General features: G+C 44.6%; 1 protein-coding gene across 2 annotated transcripts; it reads left to right on the forward strand.

Moving 5' to 3' along the window:
* Window positions 1-407: 407 nt before the first annotated feature.
* Window positions 408-14,082, forward strand: LOC116314366 (insulin receptor substrate 2-like). 2 transcript variants are annotated; one of them, XM_031732353.2, is made up of 3 exons: window positions 408-3,298; window positions 3,484-3,965; window positions 11,171-14,082. In XM_031732353.2, the coding sequence occupies exons 1-3, from the start codon at window positions 627-629 to the stop codon at window positions 11,173-11,175; spliced, it is 3,159 nt and encodes a 1,052-aa protein (XP_031588213.1). In that variant the 5' UTR covers window positions 408-626; the 3' UTR covers window positions 11,176-14,082. The 2 variants fall into 2 exon arrangements, with proteins under 2 accessions (XP_031588213.1, XP_031588214.1); XM_031732354.2 differs by having other exon boundaries at window positions 3,487-3,965.
* Window positions 14,083-14,716: the final 634 nt, after the last annotated feature.

A 14,716-nucleotide genomic window follows, 5' to 3' on the forward strand; every position in this document is an offset into this window, starting at 1 on the left:
CAAATCCCCCATTAATCCAAATGGGCTCAACTGGCCTGCCAATCACATCGACAAACATGGATATATTTTGAAGTGAGGTGTCGGTGTTTTAAAAGAAAAACAGAAAAGAAAAAAGAAAACACCCCGGAGGGGGCGGGATGGGGGTAGTGGGGGTGCATGACGCTTTCGTTTTACAGTGGGAAATAGGAATTCACGTTCCTCAATGGACTCGCTGATATTTTCGTTTCTACGTGAGAGAGGTTGCTGTTGGAGAAGCAGGGAGGGAGGCGGGGTTTGCTTCTTTCAAGTGAGTAAAACAGCCAATAGTCGGCGACGCTTTGGCGTGACGGACAGGCACGGCCCCTGCAGGACGCCCCGCCCACATATGACTCTGTGTTTTATTCTGTTTTTAGAGCAGCAGCGTCACATGTTGTTTTTCTCCTGGATCGGATCAGTCTGGTCCCCACTGCACTGTTGCTTCTGCTGTGGCGGACATATCCTGCAATGGATTAGAGATTTTTTTTTTTTTACGGTTTGTATTATATATTTATAAATAATTTCTTTATTTTGCGTTTTGCTGTGAGTTTCGAACAAAAAAAGCAGGAGGAATTTGCTGATCTGGACTTGAAAAGAAAAGCGGAGGGAAAATGGCAAGTCCTCCGGCGACGGGAGGACACCTGTTATCTAATGGGACGAATGGGGTGAAGAAGTACGGATACCTGAGGAAGCAGAAGCACGGACACAGGCGATTTTTTGTGCTCCGGGAGCCGATCGAGCGCTGCCCGGCCCGCCTGGAGTATTATGAGAGCGAGAAGAAATGGAGAAACAAGTCCGCCGCGAAACGGGTTATAACTTTGGACTCCTGTCTGTGCGTAAACAAACGCGCCGACGCCAAACACAAGCACCTCATCGCCCTCTACACCAAGGACGAATACTTCGCCGTAGCTGCAGACAACGAGCAGGAGCAGGAGAGCTGGTACAGGGTTTTGACTGATTTAATAGCTGAGGGGAAAGTGTATGACAGTCCTGCTTCCACCTCCTCTCTAGTTGGCTTTGAAGAGGCCAGTTACGGACTTCTCACTCCAGCAACACCTACCTACAAGGAAGTATGGCAGGTCAACTTGAAATCCAAAGGTTTGGGTCAGGTGAAGAACCTCACTGGAGTGTACAGGCTGTGTTTGTCCAGCAGGACCATCAGCTTTGTGAAACTGAACTCTGAAACAGCTGCTGTCAGTTTACAGCTCATGAATATCAGGAGATGTGGCCACTCCGACAGCTTCTTTTTCATAGAGGTTGGCCGCTCTGCGGTCACGGGGCCCGGGGAGTTCTGGATGCAGGCGGAGGACTCGGTGGTGGCGCAGAACATCCACGAAACCATCCTGGATGCCATGAAGGCCATGAAGGAGCTATCTGAATTCAGGCCGAGGAGCAAAAGCCAGTCTGCTAGCACCAACCCCATCTCTGTGCCCACGCGGCGCAACCTCAACAACCTCCCCCCAAGTCAGACGGGCCTGGTGAGGAGATCCAGAACCGACAGCATGGCAGCCACATCCCCAGGGAGGAAGGTCACGCCCTGTCGGATAAGAACGTCCAGCGAGGGAGACGGAAGTGTGACCCGGCCTGTGTCAATGTCCATATCTGTGAACGGGAGTCCCACCAGTCCAAACTCTGGGATTCCCCTGAACAGGTCCCACACCCTCAGCAATGGGCGCACCTGCAGGATGCTGGAGTCCACATACAACCTCCATCACAGCCGATCGATGCCGGCGTCCAACTCCCCTCCTGCTGTCTCCAGCCCCATTAGCATGTCTCCACGAGGGGGGGCCAGGATCTCTACTCCCGACAAAGCTAGGCGCCCCTTCAGCTGCAGTGCCTCCATCTCGGGCTCTCTCAGCGACACTGGCTTCATGCTGTGTGATGATTACAGTTCCAGCCCAGGTGAACTCCGGTTCCTCCCCCTTACTCGCAGTGACACCCCCGATTCCCTGTCCAGCACTCCTCCGTCCCGTGACACTAGTGACCCCTGTGGCTATATGATAATGGAGGGAGTAAATGGGAGCAGGTGCAACAGGGGTGAGGGTCTGGCTTACAGGAAACGAACACACTCCCTCACCACACCGCGTCAACAGAGGGTGGTGGCGCCGTTGTCCTCAGCCTCTCTGGATGAGTACACGCTTATGAGGATGACCCATGGACAGAACTCCCACTCTGCCTCACCCAAAGTGTGCTACCCGGAGGATTACGGTGATATTGAAATTGGTTCATCCAGGAGCTCCAGCAGCAACCTTGGTGACGATGGCTATATGCCCATGACACCAGGTATAGCACCTCAGTCTGGCAAGGCAGACAACTACGTGCCTATGAGCCCCATGTGCGTCTCAGCACCGAAGCAGATTGTGAACCCTAGGGTGCATCCTCAGGCGGCTGCCAGTGGCAGCTACAAGACCAACTCCCCTTCCTCCAGTTCCCTAGAAGACACCGGATACATGAGAATGTGGTGTGGCTCTAAATCCTCCATCGAAAGCCCAGATAGACACAGTGAATACATGAACATGTCCCCTGGAAACCCACCTCCACTCCAGACTCCACCAGATTACTGCTTGGGCCTGCTGGCTGCTGAACCCACATCAGTTAGATCAGCATATCAGACCGGCTCCCTCACACTACCTGCTAAACTGCAGGCCTCCAAGAATGAAGATAACAGCCAGTATGTGCTGATGAGTCCCCAGAGTTTGAGGCAGAGACCTGGGGAGTCTGACTATTATTCAGTGATGCAGCCCAGTGCAGCTCACTCCTCACCACTGTGCCCCTCAGCACCCTCCCCAATCAGACACAGCCGGGCTGAGAACCTCTCCTACAGGGGGAGGCTGGGCAGGCCTAACAGGCTGTCTCTGGACACCCTCAGAACCCTGCCCAGCATGAATGAACATCCCCTCCCAGGGGAGCCTAGGAGCCCTGGGGAGTACATTAACATCGACTTCAGTGGTGCCAGATTCTCTCCGCCCTCTGTCATATCCACAGAGAGCCAGTCATCATCACTGGGCTCCAGCGGTGGGGGTCCTGGGAGGTCATCTCTAGCAGACTACATAAACCTGGAGCTGGGATCACACTCGCCCAAGGAGGCTGACACTCCTGCTGAGCGCTTGGACACACTCCCAGAGCTAACCTTGTGCCCCTGCTCGGAGGAGGATGGCGTATACCATGTGGATAGTGAGAAAGACTCCCAGGGCCTCAGTGATGAGGTGAAAAATGATTACACTGAGATGACATTTGGGATGACCAGTTTGCCCCCAAAGCTCGTACCTCTGAATGCAGCAAGGTGTGTGTCTGTTTGTTGTGTTTTATCACTAATTATTATTCATTTAAAGTATTTGGTTGTGTGTTTTGGTAAAAATCCTGGTTCACTGCAGGTGGCCACAAAACATCATTTATATTTAATTCATATTTAGTTTTAGTCACATTTTTAGTTACTTTTATCTTAATTTCTCTGCTTCTGTTTTCCAGTAGTCAGGGCAGCAGAGAGAAGATGCTCTCCATGGAAGACCAGGGTATTCCAGAGCACATCGGGGTCTTCCTGCTCGGTCCAACCTCCTCCTCCACAGTGGACCCTGACTGCTCTGCCAAGGTAATCAGGGCAAATCCACAGGGACGCCGGCGCCACAGCTCTGAAACGTTCTCCTCTACTGCCACTGTGACCCCGGTCTTCACATCCTTTGCTCGTGGCGACGCTGTGAAGAGGCACAGCTCAGTGGAAAACATCTCATCACGGAGCAGCGAGGGTTCCGACGAGGAGTACGGCAGCCCTGAGAACCGGCAGAGCTCAGCGGGTTACCCCAATGGACTCAACTATATTGCCTTGAACCTAGAGAAGTGTGAGGACCTGGTTGGCTTCAAACCCACCAGCAGCTGCAAAGGGGGCATCAATGGATTGCACAGCTCACCATATGTCTGCCTGGGATTCAAGGAGGCCGCAACCACTGCCAAAGGTGGGTGAGGTTTATGTCAGATACTGCTGAATAAAATATCCAAACAGTCAGATTTTAGCACAGGCAATGAAGGGTTTCAGGAATGTGAGAGGCATCTCTTTAATTAAAAAGAAAGCGGTACTGCACAGATGAAAAATTTGTGAGGAAAAAAAACATGAGAGAAGGCAGACTTGAATTTCCTCTAGATTCAAATTCAAACTGGCCCTCAGCAGCTGATGCTGCTTTCAATTGCTCTTTTTAAGCTTCTACTTTTGAGTTCTTCTGTGAGTAGTTAATCTTTTTGTGCTTAAATGTTAGCGTGCTACTGGGAATTGGGAGTATCCACATAAAGCGAGGAAAGCAGCAGCAATTCTAAAGATACTCTTAACTGCTTTTAAGATCGCTAACATAGAGAATTTGCAGTATTTCCCACAACATGTGAACACACCATGTGACTGCTATGAAACGTGACCAAGCTGAGGGCTGTGAAGTAAACAAGCACCATGACAGAGCAGGATGCTGCCTCGCTGTTGCTGTCGTGGGCTGAAGATACCAAAAATACAAGCTCAGAATTCCACCGACGCTTATAAAGAATGGAAGTTTGTTGCAAAAAAGGGCAGAAATGACAAACTAGAGATTCATTTTAAACCTCATGCAAAAAAATCCAGAGCAACTAATAAGTCATGAAATATTTATCTGTGAAGTGTATGTAACTGGTTTACTGTGGATGGTTATTAGCAGGCATAACCCAGTTGTTGATGTCACGGGAATCCTAGTGGAGGCTTCCTGTCAGCCGTAATGTCTCTCTGAGCCGCAGGCATTTCCGGCTGTTGTTTTTCAGTTGGGTAGGCATTAGGATGTGTTGCACATCAATGTGACCTCTATATAGACCCCTTATTCCCACCATCCTGTGATCAATACTGCGTCCCAGAATATCCCAGTGAGCAAAACAAAAGCCCCAGTGTGGGGCAGTAGACGAAAGGATCACAAACACAAAGTGCTGTGGAGTGGGGGGCAGCAGAGTTTTGACTTTAAAGCTAAGTGTGACTCTTTGACCCCTTTGCCGTCCATCTGAGACATGCAGCTCACATGTGCTTGCGAGCACGTAGAGGTCGGAGGGGGTGGAGGGATGTTGTACCCCCCAATGTGAGGCCCAGTGTAAATGGATATATGTGTGTGTCCTTGTGAGCAATGACTAGGGGAAAACGACAAAGCAGGGCCATCAGGTAACTGGATGTCATGGTCTGCATTCCTGGCTGAGCTGGTTAGGAAAAGTTGCTGTGAGAGGGGGTTTGTTTTTCTCCAGCTCCAGGCCGATTGAACAGACGGTGGCTTTTATTTCACCAGAAGCCCTCCCTTGTGTGAGGAGGTTGGATTTTTAGGATGCAGAAATAGGGGGGGTAAGTTATTAGTATTTGGAGAGTCAGTGGCGCTCTGGTAAATAAAGCGTAATGTGACAATACCGAGCCCCCCCACATGAAAAATCTGCTTGATTTCCCCCAGGAGTGCTCTCTCCTGCTCTCTTTCAGCTTGCAATTGTGCGCCATCTTTGACCGTGACATGTTTGTTTTTGTCTCTGCTGGCTTGCACGTGTCCCCTACTCATGTTTTTGACAAGTGCTAGTATTTTTATGACACTAATAAAGCTTTTGAATTGACTATGGAGAGGAAGGGGAAAGGGGGAGGGAACATACATGTGGACTCTAGCACGTACACATAGGGTGGTTTTTTTTCTTTTCTGTCTCTGTTTCTTCTTCTTTTTTTTTTTTTTTTCCGGCGGTGGAGCCTGTATCCGTGAACGCTTGGCAAAGATGTGCACAGACAGACGGGGGGGGGGGGGGTAGGCAGGCTGTGTTGTTTTCCAGTGCTGCCTGCCTGCCTGTTTGCGGGAGAGCGAGTAAATGCGTGCATAATGGGGCAGGATGGCACGTGCACTCCGCTGCCCTTCTGCCTCATTAGTCTGTTCACTTAGAAGAAGTAAGACAAGCAGAGAGAGAGAGAGAGAAGGAGGCGGGGGAGGCAGAGTGCTCGGTAGAAAGGGGAGGGGAGGCTCTCTGGCTTTTTAGAGGAACAAATAGACTCATCTGCGAGGCCCCTCTTCCACTGAGGTGCATTCTGGGAGAGCTGGAGCCCTTGTTTACCCGGTTCCTCTGCTGCGCGGTGAAGCGGGGTGAAGGAGGTCAGAGCATTCTGCAAGGGAGGATTTTGGCACCGTGCCCCGCTGGCGGAGGGCTTTGATCTTGTGTTTGTGGGGACGGCACACTGGGCTCCTGGACCGTGTGCCACTCTGACCCAAAAGTCTGCAGGTTTTCATTACAGACAAATACTCCTGCTGATTAGTTTTACACTCACAGATAAATGCAGTTTGGCTGGGTGGGTAACTTTCACTCTAAAGTGAGGATCAAAGCAACTAAACACCCAAATTGCTCCTCCTTCCATGTGACAACCTTGCATTTTGAAAAAACGTGACGTGCTGCTTCCTGGTTTGTTGTTTTTTTTTTGTTTGTTTTTCTCTATGCTCCACCTCCAGTGAGCTTAGATGCCTGGCATAAGGGTCAGGAGTTTGTTTACCTCCTGTTTTGTCAGGGAGCCAGGCCATGTGACTTGGAGGCGGTTTTACTGCCGCTCTTACCCAAGCTGGCTGTCTCCACTTGCGGCCCTGGCTAGCCGCAGCTCAGCCAGGTGGATGTTCTGTACCAGACTCAGATTAGTCAAGTCAGCCATCTCTGTTTCCACCACCTCTGACTAATACCTTTATCTGACGGCACCAATCAGCTCCTGCTTCCTGTGATGATTGAAGAGATCATTCCTAATGCTGTATTGATATGATTGTCCTTCACTAGACTTACGGCTGTACATTTTGTTTAAGCATTGAGGGGAACACATTAGGCAGTGGGTTTAGACCTGATCTGTTTGACTGTCAGAACTGTTTGACTGTCTCCTTAAAATCAGGTGAATTTCACATCTTGTTTGCAGAAAGTTGTGATGCAAGCATCTGTATGTAAAAATCAGGCATCAGGAATGGGTGAAGTGCATTCTGTATCACTTTTTGGGGAAATAACCTGCTTAAATGCTCATGGTGCAGATAAGTTTGTGTTCATGTTGGAAACTTGGCATGAATTCAAAACAAGAGATCCATATTTTGGGCTGTGTCAAAACGACTGCAGTGATCACAAAAGCATAATTTCCAAAATGTTGTTAAAGGTGAAGTTTGTCCTTCTTGCAGCTGCTAACCAAGCCATGCAGTGTTGCCTCTGAAACCTCAGCTCCTTGTTGCTGTTTCCAGTCTGGAAAGCACAGAATCAGAATCTGCTTTATTGAGTGCACATGTATAAGTGTACGCATACAAGGAGCTGGGCATTCAGAATTCTTTCTCTGCTGTTAATATACTTATCAGAATAGACATTACAGTCATCTGTACAGTTGTATCAAATTACAACATAGCAGCTCACCATTGTGATGAGTTTCTGACATGCACAATTTAACTTTCAAACCCAAAAGCAGCATCCATCTCTGTATACTTTATTATCAGCCTGGACTGTGACCGGTGACATCACAATCTTGAGCTCCCTTGAGCTTTGGAAAAGCTAGTGTTTAGCAAGAGATTTCTGAAATGTATCCAAAACAAAACTGCAATAGCCAGATCAAGGGAAGCTATATAATAATGGCTTATGAAATGATGTCATCTTGCCTTAAAATACACGGTACAGTTTTGGATTGCACAAGTGATATTGTGTGTGTGTACTGGATGAATTAAAGAGGTCCAAGAATGGAGCCCTGTGGAACACTTGTATTAATAGCAAGGTAATTTGGTCTGAAACCTTTGGAACACTACTGCTAGAAAGACATTTATTGAAAACAGAAATAGTTAGCAAACTAGTGAAACTTAAAAAAAACTGGAAACATGTAGGTGTTATAAATCTATACCTAGACTAGTGGTTTTTATCTATGGGCTTCAATTTTAACTAAACATTAGCAGAAGGTGGGAAATAGGCTGAGGCCTAAGGGGGCTGCAAGTCCAAAAGGAGCCCTGCTGTGTCACTTCAAGTCCCTCCTGAGTGCTAGTGGCAGATGGCCATTTTCCGGAGGGCGCATGGATTTTTTGTAAGGGGGGGTTAAACACCTGCCATCCTGTTCTTTCTTTACACACTCTCATTACACTGATTTCCCTTACACATGCATGCAAACTACCTCGTAAACATACATATATCCTGCTATATGTCTCTCTGCAGTGCATGCCCAAACTCCAAACCAGTTGACCCCCCCCCCCAACCCAGACCATCTGCTGCACCCACAGTCTTCAGAGTGTATCAGCTCTGTGTGTGTGTTTGTGTGTCTGTGTGTGTAATTTGTCGGCCAGATTAGAGACATCCGCATCCATCTTCTCAAATCCCACTTCCTGACGTCATTCGGTTGGTTGTATTGTGAGTGATGTCATTGCAAAGTGCATGCAGTGGGTAAATGCACCCACTGCAAGCACTGTGTATCTGTTACACAAGTTTCCACTGATTCGTGTGCTTGATGTCAGAGGGGGAAGCAAGCAAAAGCGGTCTAAGTTGCCCAGCCATGCATTACTAAGTTACTCAGAGCATGCCCAGTAGACCAGGTTGTTAGTCAGTTCCCAAAGTAAGGGCTGAGATTTGTGTTATGCATCACAAGAGAAATGGTAGGGGGAAAAAGTATCTTATTTTGCTTTTTTGCTAAAAATGAGTTTTTGTACAGGAAATTCAAACTCCATTCGAAATATTAAGGCTGTGTAGCAACTTGATGGCACAAATACTAGCAGATAAATTGTGCATTTGATGGTAGCACTGGAACTACTCCATCCTCTTTAGAAATTTACCCCAACAAAGAGCTCTGTTTTGATTTTACGGACACATTTTTTTTTTGCGATTTGAGGATTTACTCCTACAGATGACACCTGATTGTACCCATTAGCCTGATTGCACAATTCATTCTTGCTGACCCTTGAACACGTACACATGCTTGGCTGTTAAATAGTTTATTTACACCTGCGTCAGAGGGAAATTGAAGTTGGGGTCTTACTAAAATAACAAAGAATGGCAAACAACCAAAGTAGGAACTCCAGAAATGCCATGTTACATGATATATGGAGAACAAACACGTAATGCCAAAGGCTCCTGTGTCAGAGTTTCCAATGGTGTGTGTGTGTGTGTGTGTGTGTGTGTGTCACGGCTCAGTGAGAAGGAGGGGGGGCTAAAGTAGGCCGGGATGTTCCAGACAGAAGCGCTAGCTGCTAGATAACTGCGTGGCCAGCGTTCCCCACATTTAGCCAGCCACGGCTCCAGATGAGATTACAGCCTCTGCAGGCGAGATTAGACGGCCAAGGGTAGATCAGCAAGAGCCGGTGGATGCTCCATGGAGAGCAGCTGGGGAATGCGTAACGTAAGGTGTGGGCATTTAGGATGTTTTGTCCAAATTTGAACATGTTTAAAAAGCTGAATTCAACAGAAATCTGACCCTGACTGTAAAATTATCTTGTCATTATAGTCCATTTCTAAAAAAATCATATAAGATCGAGGGACTTATCTTTGGATTTAGTGATTTAACATCTCTAACATCCTCCTCAGCTACACCATCATGTTATGGGGCCTAAAATATCTTCAAAACATCTAAATGTGTCGTTCTGTGAAAGGGAACTGGGCTGGTTGTTTATAAGAGCGCTGAATGACAGATCCAAAAATGGCAGCTTTTCAGGAACTAACAAAAACAGCCTGATCGCTGTGCATATTTGAGGTCGTTCAGCTGGCTTTTTTTCCCCCAGGGTTTCATCAGCCTTACAGTGCTAAAGTTTTCTTAGCTCAAACTGTTTAAGGACATTGATGCTCCCTGTCTTTCTCAGCTCCTACCGCTGCTGCGTTTCCACAGAAAGACAAAACAAAACGTTCCATTCTTATCGTCTATTGCAGCATAAATGCAGCCACCGTTTCTTTCCGTTTGTTTAATATTAGAGATGCTGCTGTACCGCTTGTAGCTGCGCTCAGCGTGTGTCCAGAACAGCATGACAGGAACACCCACCCCCTCCTCATCTTTCTGCATCCTAGATTATGTAATGATGCTTGCTGTGGATGAGGCGCCCCCCCCCCCACACACACACACACACACACAAACTGTCCTTCAAGTCTTTCCTAGGCTAAACAGCTGGTGTGTTAAGATCAGAACATTACTTTCCAATAAGGCCCAGCATACACACTTGCAACACCTTCAGCTGTAAGATACTTTTTATTGGACGAAAGATCTTCATATTTAGTCAGTAGCAGCTCCAGAAATGTGAGGTCAAAATGACCCAATTGTAGCTCTGTGGATAAGAGGCATAGCTTCAAATACCAAAGTGCCTTTAAATCAATAACCAAGCTAGAGTCAGATTATAAAACATTAGTGATATTGATGTAAAAATAGCAAATGTGTTGTTGTTGTTGTTGTTGTTGTTGTTGTTGTTGTTGTGGATGTGTAAAACTATATGTTAAGAACTGTCCCGTGTGTGTGGCACCCACTTGATATTTAAGCTGTTTTTCCCTGTGCCTCCTTGTTATTGTGACACACAAAAGACTAATCTGAGCCTGTGAATGAGTTCACTCTGTACAGTACATGTGTACCTTACAGAGTGAACACTGTTCTCTCGGAGGCCCTCATGTCTGTTGCCTCAAGAGAGCTGCTTAATTGGCACCAGTGTTGTTTGTGGGGAAACTATCAGACTACTAACACGGGTCATTTCCTTTTAGGATGACTGTTACAGTTTTCTAGTTAAAGAACTTGTTTTTTTTGATTGTCGAAGAACCAGATTTGTTAAGTCATTGGATGTTTTGCAGCATTAAAGGTGCAATGTGGGTCTTTTTGGCCACTAGTGGTGCTATAGAGCAGCGTTTGGCCAGTTGACCTTACAGGTGCTTTATGAAAAAAACAGTTCTTAGACCTTGGATGATATTCACACAAGATTTGGTCATTTTGTTTCCAAACAAAGAAAATTGAGGCTTTAAGTCTCCATTCATTAAACTGATTAAAGTGAGACGTATTTGCGTGGATTTACATGCCAAGAATTTGAGTGTGCTTTGGTTGACAGTTGGATGCAAATGACCAAATATGCATATAATCGTTAGAGGGTGCAAGTTGAAGTGTACTAGTTTATTTGGCTTAGCTGCTGTGAGAATGAAAATGTTAAATATTTTTATAAAACTGTTGTTTTCTCTTTCTTGTAATCTCTTCCAGACTGAAGGACTTGATCTGTCCTCTGACTTGGAATCTTGACTGACCTGCTGCTCAAAAGGACGAGAGAAAAAAAACAAACAGAAAAAAACAACAAAAAAACACCCCAAACTTTGCCCTTTTACGGGGCTCTACAGCCCGAAAAGACTGTGTGGACCCTCAGCATCACAAACACACACTTGGGACACAAGCAGATCATCATCTATGCATGTCATGGATTTGCTGATGGCAGGACAGGTGTGTTTGTGTAGATGGGTGTGTTAATGTGTTGTGAATCGGTGTGTCTCCTGCACTTTTAGAGGCCATTTCTCCTGTGACCCAGTTTTTGGCACAAGCACAGAAGCAAAGATAGTCAGACAATAACACAAGTTTAACGGTACCCAAATACTATTTATTTACTTGAGGGTAGTTTTATGACTGCCTGCATGTGTGTGTGCGTGTTTCTGAGAAAAAGTACGACCAACAGTTATGCCAGTGAACAATGAAATCTAGAAATGGCCAAGGGAGAGAGGATACTAAGGTACACTGAGTATACTTAGATTAGATACTTTATTTATTTTTGGATGATGAATGTCTGAAAAGACCTACACAATGCCTTAATGTCTATACTGTCCTTATGTTTTCTATGAAATAATTGATAAATATTCTATTATTGTATGTTTGTTTGGACCTACATCTCTATATTGTTATTCTCTTGTGGAAAGTAAAATGCCTAGTTTACCATTAAATCTATATATTATTTCAGAAATGTACAGTACTGTGGGGCTGCTTGAGAGTTGATTTATTGTATTGATATTAAAGTATTTTCTTAATTAATAATTTCTTATTAATTGTAACTTAGTTTATTTTTTGTCCAATCAGAAGTGCTGGACTAAAAGGAATATATTTCTAAATCTCTTCAAGAGTTATGCATGTCTATATAACTCAGCTCAGACCCCCACAACACCAGGCATCTGAATGCACTGTACCTCCCACAGCTCCTCAGTCACTTGAGCCTGAAAACCTCACACACTCCTACCTTCAAACCCACGGCCTGCTGTTTAGCTCGATGCAGGTCGCCCTGCTGTGATATCGTTTGACTGTACAATTGTCTAGGCGAGGTGATAACGGAGGGGTGGAGCCGGCGATAGCTGTTGAGGTTGGGGAGCGCAGTTGAGCCGATATCTGGTCGGCGAGCGAGAGCTGAAGAAAAGGGGAATGGGGCACCGAGGGGGAGGAGGGCTGGGCAGCAAATAAAATGTAGCACGAGAGAGGCCCACAGCCACATGTGACACCCCCACGGAGGCTCACGGAAGAGTCAGCTGTCTGGAAAATATGATTACATGGCAGACAGTATAACAAAATTGGAGCTAGCTGAAGAAAATTATGTAAGGTTACGAGTTAAAGCAAGCCGTTGTAATTGAATTATTATTTAATAATTATTTCGTGACAGGATAATGCATTAGCCCAAGCAAAGAAGAGTAGAAGTCAGCAATAGTAATAAATATAATGATAACTAAATGGAAAAGATCTATCACAAAAATGCGTCTATTTAACCTTTGCTACCATTAGCAAGCAGTTAGCCTGTGGCTAACTGTGATCCCCATTACCAACTTTTTATTCCAGACCAAATTATGTCTGAACTCCTAAGAGAACAATTTGTATTTGTTGTATTTTTTTCTGTTTCTGAACATGCTAACATACTGTGTAAAGCTAATAAGTCTAAAGAAATTTCAGAAGTAAGCAAACTGGCTAATGTTATCAAAAGCTAGGTAATGCTAGGACTCTTAGCAAATGTTGCTAATGTTAACTCATAGACACAAAACCTTTAACTTTACTGTTTGCAATATTGACAGTTTCATTTGCTAGAGGAAAATGTGTTATTTCCTCTTTAGAAAAACTGGCTTGTTTTAATTTGATGAATCCAGTTGGGGGAAAATTATTTAAAAAAAACAAACAAATCTGAATCAAGACTCTTTCTGTGAACCTCCAAAATGGCCGCTAGGGTATTTGTTTTCAAGGTAAATTTAAAGCACTCTATCGGTACCCTAACTGTGGTCTTTGTGCTGTCTGCTGTGGCAACTCCAACTGGCTCTCTACCCCTTTAGTGTACAGTAGATTGTAAAATTTTATGTCTGAATGTATCGTTGAGCTGGTGGAAACACCTCAGAAACAATGTGCAAATGGTTTTGACAAGAGTTAAATAATATTGGAGCTTTACCACACTAAGTCGTGGTATCTATTTATCTTCATAATCTTGAATGTGTATATTATGTATATAGAGTTTAACTAAAGAAAAAAATCTATTGGATATACATAGAGTACTTAGATTTAAAATACGTTGCAATGATATTCCTGTGTAAAGACTTTGGCTACAGATTTTTAAAGAGGGGGTGGGGGCGCTTTGGGGAAATACAGTTTATTTTATTCTTTTCTCCCTCACAGTGTCTATATGAAAAAAAAAATTCTCTTTGTCTATTTTACTATAGAAATCTCTTTGCCTTGTTGACACACTTTACCTAATGGCATATGCAATAGTGATATGAATAAAATCTAGTTTACAACTGTGGAACCAAATGTAATATTGCATTGATTTCTTTTTCTTTCTTGTGATGGGCAGGAGCTGTTTAGCTCCTTGTACATTTCTCTTTCTGCCAAGTGTTTTTGTTTTTCCATGGCTGGGAACTTTGTTCGCGACATGTCTAAATGCGCTTTCCCCATTTCTGTGTCCATAGACAGATTTTTCTTCATCCGCTCATCTTTGATTGACTCAGTTTGAATGTGTTGTCTTCCAGTGTACATAATTCAACATACTGTTTATTGTGATGAACACAAGAGATGATTATAATGATTTATAAATTTTGGTAGTCGAGTATTGCTTTTGTCTGTATTAATTATGAATAGCAAACCTAAAGAAATAAATGAATTTATTTAAAGAGCTACCATCTTTGTCCTTATTTTTTCATTACCACAAGTTATATTTCTTGCAAACTACATCATAACAATAATTACTGACTTCTTTCTTTGTCTCATATGTTTAACCCCCTAAGACCCGAACTCTTCCATGGCATGCATTTTTAATTTCTCTTTGCTATTTGGGCTGATTGGGACCTGATGAATATAAAAACAAAGACTTTTTTTTTTTTTTTAACCTGATTTTTGTTTCTGAGAAAAATGAGATCCACATATGAGGACATTCGCTTTAAATTTTGACAGAACAGTGGCAGTATAATGTCCTCTTAAGTGGATATCAGGCCCTTGTAGAGCAAAATTTAATATTTTGGTCTAGACAACCCAAAATGTGATGTCCACATATGTGGACGCCAGGTCCTAGGACGTTAATACATAACAAGTGGAACATTTTAAAGGCATCAAAAACAAAGTGTACAAGACAATGGCAAAGCCAAACTGCACGGCAATATCTGTTTACATCTACAGTTTGGTAGCTAACAAGCTAATAATAAAACCAAGACAGGCTGCAGCAGCAAAATCCAGAATTGATCCAGAAAGAAGTGTCTGTTTGATTGCTTATGATTTGTAAGAACAACATTACACCCACACTCACAACAG

This window comes from Oreochromis aureus, linkage group 23 (assembly GCF_013358895.1).
Source record: "Oreochromis aureus strain Israel breed Guangdong linkage group 23, ZZ_aureus, whole genome shotgun sequence".
Taxonomy (NCBI): Eukaryota; Metazoa; Chordata; class Actinopteri; order Cichliformes; family Cichlidae; genus Oreochromis; species Oreochromis aureus.